At 36.3% G+C, this 12,505-nt stretch overlaps 1 protein-coding gene across 5 annotated transcripts in view; it reads left to right on the top strand.

Moving 5' to 3' along the window:
* Positions 1 to 12,505, top strand: part of PTPRC (protein tyrosine phosphatase receptor type C) — a 125,655-nt gene that overhangs the window by 98,505 nt on the left and 14,645 nt on the right. For all 5 annotated transcript variants that reach the window (XM_086693311.1, XM_086693309.1, XM_086693308.1 and 2 more), the window contains 9 exons: positions 713 to 747; positions 3,179 to 3,288; positions 3,736 to 3,826; positions 3,917 to 3,993; positions 8,201 to 8,237; positions 8,334 to 8,431; positions 9,154 to 9,279; positions 11,126 to 11,283; positions 11,508 to 11,643. In XM_086693311.1, coding sequence (XP_086549437.1) covers positions 713 to 747; positions 3,179 to 3,288; positions 3,736 to 3,826; positions 3,917 to 3,993; positions 8,201 to 8,237; positions 8,334 to 8,431; positions 9,154 to 9,279; positions 11,126 to 11,283; positions 11,508 to 11,643 — 868 coding nt within the window. The remainder of the gene's footprint in view (positions 1 to 712; positions 748 to 3,178; positions 3,289 to 3,735; positions 3,827 to 3,916; positions 3,994 to 8,200; positions 8,238 to 8,333; positions 8,432 to 9,153; positions 9,280 to 11,125; positions 11,284 to 11,507; positions 11,644 to 12,505) is intronic.

The raw sequence follows: 12,505 nt of genomic DNA, 5'->3' as shown, positions 1-12,505 counted from the left end.
AGTTTAGAACCAGTTACGTATAGAATGAGAATTAGCATTAAGTCCAGTTCATCTATCTACGAGGCAAGTTTAGAACCAGTTACGTATAGAATGAGAATTAGCATTAAGTCCAGTTCATCAGTGAACTTTTGATCAAAAACTTCGCAACGTCTTGTTGGTTTGTAGTAAATAGTAACATTTTCTACAGTAATACTGTTATAGATTTTTTTTAATGATAACAAAGGAAGAGAATAGGTATTTATCCTTTTAGTTAAAAGTGGGTCAAAGGGATGTAGAAATGATAGAGGTAAAAAGAAAAGAAAGCAGTATCTAGGGAAGTATATGTATTTCTTTTGGCCAGGAACAACCATATTTTATGAAAAACAAGAATTTTAAAATAAAATAATTTAGTCACTTACCTGAGTTTAGCAGACAACCCTTGGCTGGTTTCTTCCTTCCTTCCTTTTTCTTTCTTTCCCTCCATTCTCCTCCATCTCCTCTCCTCCCCTTCATTCTTTCCTCTTTCCCCTGCTAAGCTCCTTCCTTCCTCATCCCCTTCCCCCTCCCTTCCCTTCCTTCTCCTGTCTCCCCTTCTCTTGTTCTTTCTTCTTTCTTTATCCTTCTTGCTTCCATTCCCTCCTTCCTTCAATACATTCATTAAATATAAATCGAATCCCAATTGAATTCTATGTTTCTTAAAAAATATAGACACTTACGTTTCTTATTTTCACAGTGATATAGATGAACAGCAGGAACTTGTTGAAAGGGGTAAGTATACCAGTTTTTTACTGATGAATATCCTCCTCATATTTGAATCTATTCGTTTTAAATAAGAATTCAACATTTTTTATCTAACCTAGACTTCCTCTGTTGATACAATGAAGAAACTTAGATTCACTTATCTATTTATTCAATTAGTAAGTACTATGAATTTCCAAGTATATGGCATGTATTGTGCCAGAGCTGAATACATGGTAGTGATAGGCCACAGACCCTGCTCTTAAAGGGTTGAAAATCTAATAGAGGAAGGCAGAAGTATCAGCAAATATGACAACAACTTGGTAAATGCCATAGTGGTTGAATGTGTATGCTTCTAGAGAAAGATAGAAGATAGAAGCTTGTGAGTGGGAAAGGCAGGCATCTGAGTCACCTAAGATTGTGGGGAGACATTAGACCAACAAATAAGGGAGTACAAGAGTAGACAAAAAGTCACATAGAGATAGAGGTAGGAAGTGTGCTCAAGTCTCTGCAAAGGTTAAAAGGTGGGATGGTGGCTGTTTCCACATAAGGCCCATTTAAGGACATGACAAAAAAATGCAATTTGACTTAAGAGAGGAAAAGAAATTCCATTTTTCCCCTTCTTTTTAACCTGTACATTGTTTCTTTCATTTTTTAAATGTGATTTTGATCCATTAAAGAGGATAGAGGTAAAGATTGAAACTGTTTACAATAAATAAAATGATCTGTCTCCTCATAGTCAAGACAGGAGAAATTTAAGAACTCTTCTGTCTTGTTTTAACTTATCTCTGAAAGCTTTCCCTCTGCAAGAGCAGGTACCAAATCAGTAAACAAAAGCTTTAGTGTTGGTTCTTTGGAACCTCTCATTGACTTTATTTTCCATTGCAAAATCTATCACTACTTGATATTGCATTATATATTTTATTTGTTAACTATCCTCCCGTGACTAGAATGTAAGCTAGGGATGCGAAAGTAAGGAGATTTTTTTCCCCCTCATTTCACTGCTCTATCCCGAGTATCTATGTGAGTATATGGAATTCAATAAATGTCAATGAATGCATAGATGAATGAGATGAAATGTTCTGAGGATTAGTTTTGAAAGCCTGAGGGAAGAATGAAGAGCACAAGAGTAACAAGTACCTGAGCAGAGAAGGGGAGACAATTTCAAGGTGTCAGGGCAGACTAGGGAGGGTCAAAGAAGCATTTTATCTCAAAGTTCATACTAATTGTCCATTGGCATGCATTAGAACTTACCCAAACCCTCTAAAACCTCAAAGGTGGCCTTGAGTTCAGAACGAATGAATACCAGAGGTTCCCAACAACCCAAAGAAGTGACTGTACATGGCCAATTTGATAGCTGTATTTGGACGGAAATTTCTGCAGACACTAAGACAAATGTGCAACCTTAATGGACATTGTCTTGCATCATCTGATAGAGAACAGTGACGTGAATAGGAGAAACACATTTTTGACATGAGTGGCAGTTTATATTCGCTTAATTTTCTGAAACTTTGCTTTTCAGGAGCCATATACAATTGTAGCTCTTTATGGTTAATATGTATTCTTACTCCTTAGTAAGTTATTAAGCAAGCATACCATATAAAGTGCTTCGTACTCTGGAGGCCTAACACATGAACACAACTTGTTCATAGCCTAGTATAAAGGGATTAGCAAATTAAGCTGAGTCTTGAGTATAAGGATATTAATCATATTCTCTTACTTGTCTGTTTACAAAATTTCATGATAACTTAAACATGGAAATAATGAAAGGAAAAAATAATAACTATGATATAGATAAATAAGTATGGTAATTGTTATATTACGTTATGTGTTCAAACCTTAGCATTTAGTCAATGAAACACTAATAAGAGTGTCAGATTTTTTTTTTTTAACAAGTAAAGTTGCGTGCTTTTATTTTATTTCGGAAGACTAATTTGCAGCAGTTCAAAAGACAAATCAGTATGGGGAAAAACTAGAGACAAGGAGAGGACTTGGGAAGATGTACTTACATGGATGAGGAGGCCTGCCTGCACCTGACCACTGGCAGAGGGATGGAAAGTACCCAGTCATCTACTGGATATGGAGAGGGAGGGAGAAATCTATAACTGTGGAAGTTTCTGTCTTAAATGAGTTTGTGAATGGTGATCTTGTTTACTGAGATTTGAAATACTGGAGTAAAGGAAAAATGATTTTTACTTTGGGCATTTTGACTTTGATGTACATGTGGGATAACCCTTTGGAAAATCTGGGAGATTGAAAGGTTAAAATAAAGCCCAGAAGAGGGCTGGAGTACAACATTTAGAAGTCATAGGTGAATCTTTGTATGTGACAGACTTTCCAGGTAGTATGTGTGAGAAGGGAAGAAGCAAAGGATTAGTCCAAGTGATAAATTTAATGAAATTTGTATGAACACTTGAAAGATGGACATAACCCTAGTCATGAATCCTTAATATGTTTAAAGATGATGAAAAGCAACTGATGAGTGTGGAGCCAATCCATGCAGATATTTTGTTGGAAACTTATAAGAGGAAGATTGCTGATGAAGGAAGACTGTTTCTGGCTGAATTTCAGGTGTGTGCTCTTCTTGATACGTGATGAGAAATTTACTCAATTATCAGGATAATTCCATTTTAAATGTATTATATAATGCTTTGTCTTTATAATTTATTCTACGTAATCTAGCAACATAGTCAAAGCAGATATTATCAGCAGATATTTATAGACCAGAAGAGATCGTCATAGTCATGAAACTGGCAAATATTTCAAAATAATTCTTTATTTTATCATTATTAGTTATAAAGTTGTGTCACAGCTTTATTCTCAAAGTATCCCATCGTTCATTTTTAGTATTTTTGCATAATTCCTAATAATGTTAATTTCAATTACTCCATGCAACTTGTTCATCAGCAAAAAAGAAATACGTTCCAGGATGTCTCATTTGCTCAAAATGGTAAGTGGCAAGGGGGAAATTATTTTTCTTGAATCTGCCATGACCCAAAGGACCATTATGTCTTTCAGAGCATTCCACGGGTATTTAGCAAGTTTTCCATCAAGGATGCTCGAAAACCCTTTAACCAGAACAAAAATCGTTATGTTGACATCCTTCCTTGTAAGTACTCATTGAGAATTGAATTTCTATATGTTTAGGCTACTTGGTTATTCATTATTTCACTTATTTATATTTCTTTTCTTTGAACAGATGATTACAACCGTGTTGAACTCTCTGACATAAATGGAGATGCAGGGTCAAATTATATAAATGCCAGCTATATTGACGTGAGTAAAAATGCATAACTGCCAGATTATTTTATGTCTTTGTTGTTTTGTCATTGTATCTATACATTCCATTCAGTTCTTTCTTTGTCATGTCAAAAGTTTAGAAATATTATTAGAAATAGTTTGAAGTAAACTCCTCATGTCACTTACATAAACAACAAAATCATTAATATCTACAGGAATAGTTATTTATTATTTGTTATTCATGCTAGGTATATTATAAAATTTTTCTCTACCAAAAGTGATACTAATAATTAAAATACTCTGGTGCCTACTATTGTGCTGGATATTAGACTAAATGATCTGTATATGTATTTCTCATAAGAGCCCCACATTTGCCCCGACCACGTGCACCATACTCACTGTAGAGGTGAAGACTGGGAGACTCTGGTTAATTAGTTATCCTTATCCTCATTAAATCAGTAAAAAGTTGAGTTGGGATTCAAACCCGGGTCTGCCTGACTCCAACCTGTCGTTCTTCAATTACATAACATTGCATTTCAGCAGAGATATGCTTCATTGACCCAGATCATTTGTTCATCATATTTATCCAAAAATAAATGTTGCATATGGTTAATTTATCCAAAATATTTTAAAATGTTATTTATTATATAATTGCTGAATAAGTAATGCATCACACATTTAAAAAAGAATAAGCAGTGTAAAAACAGGGAGACTGAAAAATAGCTTCTTTCCACCCAATCTACCATTTGTGCAATGCTCCCACCTACTACACAAGGTAACCTCTATATTGTTTCTTATTGATCCAGTCCGAAGGCACTAACATTTGTTACCTTCTCTTTATCCAAAAGTGTTAACATAATATTCACATTTTTCTGTGCCATGCTTTATAAACCTGTAAAGTTATGTGATATATATATCACATATATACACATATATGTATATATACACATATACACATATATGTGTATATATATATATAGTAATGATACAATAAAAATATATATGGATATATCCTTATAATAATTACAATACAATACATTACAATAATATCATTACAAGAATGGGGTTTGGCAAATCTTTTCTGTAAGAGTCCAGGCAACAAATATTTTGGATTTTCCAGGACATAACATTTTTGTCACAACTACTTAGCTCTGAAGTTTAGTGGCCACAATTCCATACACAATGTGAATGCGTTCCAAACTTTTTTTTTTTTTTTTTAACAAAATCAGACATAAGTTGTAGTTTGCTGACCCTGGACATAGAAAATTTCTGCATTTTTTATATCTTATAAGTCATTCATGGTATAGCTGTATTGTGATTTAGTTAATAAGTGCCTATATTAATGGACATTAAATGTGTTTAGAATCTTCTGTTATAAACAATGGTTCAATGAAAAATCTTGACTTACTATTTTACAATGGGTTTTAGTGTATCTAGGATAAAATACTAAAAGAAGAATCTCTAGGCCAAAGAGAATATGCATTTGCAATTTTAAAAGATATTTCCAGGGGCGCCTGGGTGGCGCAGTCGGTTAAGCGTCCGACTTCAGCCAGGTCACGATCTCGCGGTCCGTGAGTTCGAGCCCCGCGTCGGGCTCTGGGCTGACAGCTCAGAGCCTGGAGCCTGTTTCGGATTCTGTGTCTCCCTCTCTCTCTGCCCCTCCCCCGTTCATGCTCTGTCTCTCTCTGTCCCAAAAATAAATAAATGTTAAAAAAAAAAAAAAAAAAAAAAAAAGATATTTCCAAATGGTCTTCCACTGGGCCATACCGATTTACATTCCACCAGCAATATATGAAGAATGCCAAAAAAAAATTTTTGACAGTCAAATAGTAGACAAATTGTATACTATGCTATAAGGCAATTCAATTCACCAGCTTTTCTTGCAGAAAGATATTGAAACTGAGGTTTGCTTATTTTGATGTACATGAATATATAAATTTTTAGTGGAGTAGGTAAAATGGTCAAATTAAATTTGTTTGTTTGTTTGTTTGTTTATATATTTATTTATTCACATGGTACCTTAGTTTCCTAGGGCCGACATAGCAAAGTATTACAAACAAGAATGCTTAAAACAACATAAAAGTATTCTCTCAAAGTTCTGGAGACAAGAAATCCAAAATCAAGGTGTCAGCAGAGACATGCCTCTGAAGGGTCTGGGGGAAATTGCTCTTTGCCTCTCCTAGCTTCTAGTGGTTCCTGGCAATCGTTGGCCTTCCTAGTCTTGTGTCTGTATCACCTTCAAATGTGCTTCTATGATCACATGATCTTCCCTGTGTGATTCTACAGCACTGTGTCTCCTTTCTCTTATAAAGACAACAGCTATTTGGGGCTCCTGGGTGGCTCAGTTGGTTAAGCATCCAACTTCGGCTCAGGTCATGATCTCACGGTTCGTGAGTTCAAACCCCCTGTTAAGCTCTGTCCTGACAGCTTAGAGCCTGGAGCCTGCTTCAGATTCTGTGTCTCCCTCTCTCCCTGCTCCTTCCCCACTCCTACTCTCTCCCTCTCTCTCTCTCTCTCTCTCTCTCTCTTTCTGTCTCTCAAAAATAAGTAAAAAAAAAAAAAAATACATAAAAAAAAAGAAGACACCAGTCATTAGATTTAGAGCCCAGCCTCAGAGGGCTATAGCCTTATCTTCACAAAGACCTTATTTGCAAATGAACTCACACTCTGACATTCTGAGTAGATATGAGTTTTGAAAAATGCTATTTAATCCCCTACACACATATTCTGTAAAAATGAAAAAAAATATTTAAGAATATTTTTTATTCAGATCATTTATGAAACATTTTTACAAGTAGAAGCAGGGGTGGACTTTTCTTCTCAAGTATTCTGTCCCTAAAGACATCACTTTAACCTGTACTAATGTCCTGCCTCCCATCAACTTCGTTTGATACATGACAATTTTGTATCCTTGCTTGCTGTTGTCCTTGTAAGCTCTATCCCACGCAACAAATGACATGTGCTTATGATATTCTTATACCATTTCTTATTTCATTCCTTTTTAATATTATCCTCAAAGGCTTGTTTATAATCACAAGCAACAGTTACAAATGTGAGGTCATTGTCTAAAGATAATTACTAGTGCTGTGCCATAATTTTGACCTCTATTTTAACCGATTCTGCAGGTGACTTCTGTAGGCTTTCACAATTAGCATTGATAAACTTTATTTTAGTATATAGGGTTTCTTCCAAACGTTGTTTTTCAAAGTAAAGTAATTGACAGAAGATTTTATAAGGATTTAGATAATCTCTGAGAAAAACCCCTTATATTTCCTATTCAAATATATGTGGGAATTATGGTATTGACTTTTACTTATTTGTCTCCAGCAGAACTAGGTGCTCCTGAAAAATGTGTCTCAGCTTTTAGATAGGTACTTGACATATTGTAGCCCGTTAATAAATAAGTGTTGAACGAGCTAATGTATAAATAATACTATGTCATGAGATAGAAGTTTCAAGAAGTTACTAACATTAATCCTGAATTCTTGGGGCCCATGTGACAATATTTCACCTAATGGGAGAAGGTTGGCCCATGTAACAATATTTCATCTAATGGGCGAAGGTTATCTCTCTGAAGGGCTTCTCTGATTGCTGAGGTGAATTTAAGGAATATGAGATAATTTGGAAGAAACTAGCACAATATCTTATTTGCCTCTGTCCTCCTTCTTTACCTTGGTAATAGGAGTGGAAAAAGCAAACATTGTAGGTAATGAAATTAAAGTCACTCTTTCTCTTATCTACAATGGCAGAAAAGGAGTCTAGGGAATCGGTGGTCTATCCCAGCTCTAGTTAAAAGGTAGATGTGTGGGGATATCTCACAATGATTTATTGAAAGAAATTGAGTAAAAATCCCCAAAGCAACAATATGGCTTGTAAGAAGGTTTAAACTGTAACAGACGGTGCTCTGAGTTGTCAGGACATAAAATATAAGAATGTCTGGATTACTTTTGTAAATTGCTGCATCATCCCGATGAGGATGAAGTCCAGTTTTCAAAATTGTTTTGGATATATAGCAAAGATACATAAAGGTCACGAATGGTGTTTGTAAGTGCTAACATGTTTGGTGCAGTTTAAAGGGTGACCATGAGTTAATAAAATCCCCCTTATGATTTGAAAATGTCCTGAGAAATCCACAACCAAGAGATGGTGGATCTAAATTAACTTCCTCTAACTCATGATTTTGCACATAAAGAAATAATTGAGTGTTCAGTAAATGATATGCCTTTGTGTGTTTTTTGAACAGGGTTTCAAAGAACCCAGGAAATACATTGCTGCACAAGGTAATTTATCTGACAGTCTAACACTCTTTTTGAAAATTGTTTCATAGTGCTTTTAAGAAGATATTTCTTATCAGTTTGTGTTTATTTACTTCCTAGGTCCCAGGGATGAAACCGTTGATGATTTCTGGAGGATGATCTGGGAACAGAAAGCCACAGTCATTGTCATGGTCACTCGATGTGAAGAAGGAAACAGGGTAGGATTCATAGGGTAAAGGTTGGGGTTAGGAAAAGAGTGTTGAATCGTATTTCAAAACACACACACACACACACACACACACACACACACACACACACGTGCTGGATGACAAAAACAGACAGTTCTCTATTTTAATAAGTATGACACTTGATTTGAACTTTTTACACATGTAGAAAAATAGTGTCCATACCTAAATATATGTATATATGAATAAAATTTAAGTGTTTCTGCTTAATTGCTGGACTTACATTTGACTCTTATTTCTTTGCACTATTGTTACAAGCTTAGTGCATTTCTGTGAAATGATTTCACAAGTACTTGAGACTACTTGAAAGAAAACTGTCCTTGGGCAGATACGTGGTAATTCATGGAATGGGACTTTAGGAAGCGTGAAAGCCTCCCTATCCTCCAGCCTGAAATTAACCACATGCAACCACATCACTTCTGCTGACAACCGAGCACATCTCCTTTTAATATGCAGCTAAGCCTGGGAAGATCATCCTCTGGCTATGTAGTATGAAGGAAATATATCAGGGCCATTAATGGGAAATGGAATACATTTCAAGCATCACAGCTTAAGGTGTATATGTACTTAAAGGAGAATAAATGAATGTTTTGAGAATTTCAGATGAATGATTTTTGTTTTGTTTTTTAAAGAGTCTTAATACATACATTTGTTTAAATGAAAAACAAAAATTATTAATATTTTTTAAAATATAGAACAAGTGTGCAGAATACTGGCCGTCAATGGAAGAGGGCACACGGACTTTTGGAGATGTTGTGGTAAAGATCACCGAGCACAAAAGGTGTCCAGATTATATCATTCAGAAGTTGAACATTACAAACGTGAGTTTGTTTTATCACATATTTTTTATTTTCATATGGTTTGCCTAAAAATACAATTATGGAATTAAATGTGAGAAATTAAATCTAAGAAAAATTATTTTTAACAACCTACAGGAGGAGGAGTTGGGTTAGAACACAAGCCAGCAGGTCAAGTTAAATCACTGGTGAAAGTAGGATCTGTCTGTCCAAGTCCTATCAAAAGTATTTATAATTCTATGACTCTTGACACATAAAGAAAAGAGCTCTTTAACTGTGTTGAATAAATGACTGAATTATCGAATGAATGGTAAAATGGCCCTTATTCTCTACGGGTCTATTAATTACCATTATGGAAAGAATATACAAATGGCACAATTAAAGACTACTGTAAGAAATACAAAGCACTAACTATGTAGTAAAGATAAAATGTTAGTTTGGAAAAAAACAGTCAGTAGGGCTTTAGATAATAGTTAAAACAGAGGTCCTCACATGTTCTAGGATACTGTTTTTATGAAAAATCCAGAATAGGCAAATTTTTTAAAAGTTTATTTATTTTGAGAGAGATAGAGTGGGGCGGGCAGAGAGAGAGAGAGAGAGAGAGAGAGAGAGAAAATTCCAAGCAGTCTCTGCACTGTCAGCACAAAGCTTAATGTTGGAATCGAACCCACTAATTGTGAGATCATGACATGAACCGACATCAAGAGTCAGATACTTAACCGCCTGAGCCACTCAGACGTCCCCAGAATAGGCAAATTTATGGAGTCAGAAAGCTGGTTAGGATTGCTTGGAACTGAGGGAGGTGAAGCAGGAAGAGGAATGGCTGTAATCAGTAAGAATTTCTTTTGGGAGTAGGTAATGAAAACGTCCTGTAATCAGACAGTGGTGATGATTGTACAACTCTGGGAATATAATAAAAAAAATTATACTTTAAATGAATGAATTTTATGCTATGTGAATATATCTTAAAGCTGTTTAAAGATGCAAAAACAACCCCTTTCAATTATATATTTCTTCCAAGGCCTTCTAAGGCTCCCATGGCATTACTAACTACTATGGGCCACAGAAGGCTATGGAACAGTGGTTCCACCACCAATAGTTTGTGGTTAAATACATGATGGACTTAGGCATGAGACCCCCACCCCATACATACTTATGGGTAATATGTAGATCTGGTTGCATTGATTAGTCTCATCATTATTCTTAATTAACATAATCATTTCCCATCAGACAATTACAACCACCCAAGTCTTGTTGTTTCTTCTGTTACCTAAATGTAGGTGGTTCTTCTTCATACCAGGTCAGAGAACTATGAATTACTCATCTTGTAGTGATTATCTTGAAGTTGGGACAAATACGAGCTGTAGTCTGGGGCTGAGTTTCCTCAGTTGTCTCTCTACAGTCTGAGCTGACCTTTCTAATGCTAAGAAGTATAGCATTAACAGAACAATTAATCAGACCTTCTTCACATGAAGAAAATTTGCTGGCCTACCAAGTGGAAATGTTTCAAAGAACTGTGAGAATGGCCTTTACTTCATATCTTTTTCCACCTACCCACACTCCCATTTTTTGGTGTGTGTGTTTTTGCTGTTTGGTTTTGGCATGGCAGCATGAAAGTTCCCAGCAGTTTCCATGAACTTACCACACCTTGCTTACCTTACTGGTAAGTTATTGCTTGCTGGTTAGTGCATGCCACCCTGCATGACATCTCAACTCCTGGTGATTAATTGGAAAGAAAAAATGTAATAATGGCTGAAAACCTTTGCATGAGGAGTTTTTGATACTGGATTCCCCCCTGCCCCCACTTATTTATGTCAGATAATTTGCTTGCAAGAAAATCATCTCAGAGAAAAAATTATCTCTCCCCTAGAAAAAAGAAAAAGCGACCGGAAGAGAGGTGACTCACATTCAGTTCACCAGCTGGCCTGACCACGGGGTTCCTGAGGATCCTCACCTGCTCCTCAAGCTGAGAAGGAGAGTGAACGCTTTCAGCAACTTCTTCAGTGGCCCCATTGTGGTGCACTGCAGGTACATGGAGAACTCCCAAGGCCGGCACCAGGGCTGTCCCAACTCTTCCTCTTGGGCTGTTAGAGAACACCCTTCCCTTTGGCGATTGCTGTTTTGGAAAACAGTCTGTGAGGAGAGACTTTTATCCTTTCCTCTGCTTCACCCCTGTTGTCTTTTCATTTCCCCGCCATGAATATGCCTTCACTTTGTTTATTTGTTTGTTTGTTTGTTTGTTGTTTTGTCAGTGCTGGTGTTGGACGCACAGGCACTTATATTGGAATTGACGCCATGCTAGAAGGCCTGGAGGCAGAGAACAAAGTGGACGTTTATGGTTATGTCGTCAAGCTAAGGCGACAGAGGTGCCTGATGGTTCAAGTGGAGGTACGTGCTCCCCTTCAATCACTGTTATCCCTTTTGCTTTTTGACTGAAGTCTTTTTGTGGTGGGAATGGTGATCTTAAAAGAAATCCAAATTCTTCTCAACTGAGTGAAAATAGTTTTCTTTTTATTTCATGAAAACTAAATCAATTGATAAGCACCAATTATAGTTAGGAACATTTCGTGTTAGTGGCTGAAAGTCCTGCAGAAGAAGGATGATTATAAATATATGTGAACAAACAAGCACACAAATTAATAATAAGATACCATTTACACATGTTAGAAAGGAAAAAAATAAACAAAAACACTGATAACTAATTTGACAGCATCTCATAAAATTAGAGCTAGGGACACGGAGTAGTAGAGTGAATAATAGTCCAGATTTTGAAGTAGACTTCCAAGGTTCCTATCTTGCTGTTAATTCTTAATGGTATGTACAGTTTCACAAGTTTCTAATGTTTCTGTGCCTCAGTTAAGTCACCTGTAAAATGGACACAGTGATATATTTACCCTATAGAGTTATGACAAAAAGGTAATCCAAGGAAAATGCATAGGCAAGTCTCTGGCACAAGTATGTAACCAGTAATTGTAAGGGATGGTTATTATTGAAAATACCTGCACTTGACCCAGCAATTCCACATATATGTATATACCCAAGGGAAGCACTTATAAATGTGCATAACTAAAAACACGTGCAAGAATGTTCATTAGGGGCACCCGGGTGGCTCAGTCGGTTAACTTTGGTTTTGGCTCATGTCACGGTTTGTGAATTTGAGCCCTGCACTGGGCTCAGAGCTAGGATCCTGCTTGGGATTCTCTCTCCCTTTCTCTCTCTGTCCCTCCCCTGCTGACACACACACTCTGTC

Source organism: Puma concolor, chromosome E4, assembly GCF_028749965.1.
Source record: "Puma concolor isolate L17-30 chromosome E4, mPumCon1.1.hap2, whole genome shotgun sequence".
Lineage (NCBI taxonomy): Eukaryota > Metazoa > Chordata > Mammalia > Carnivora > Felidae > Puma > Puma concolor.
The sequence above is the reverse complement of the archived record's forward strand: the minus strand, read 5'-3'. Positions and strand labels throughout refer to the sequence as shown.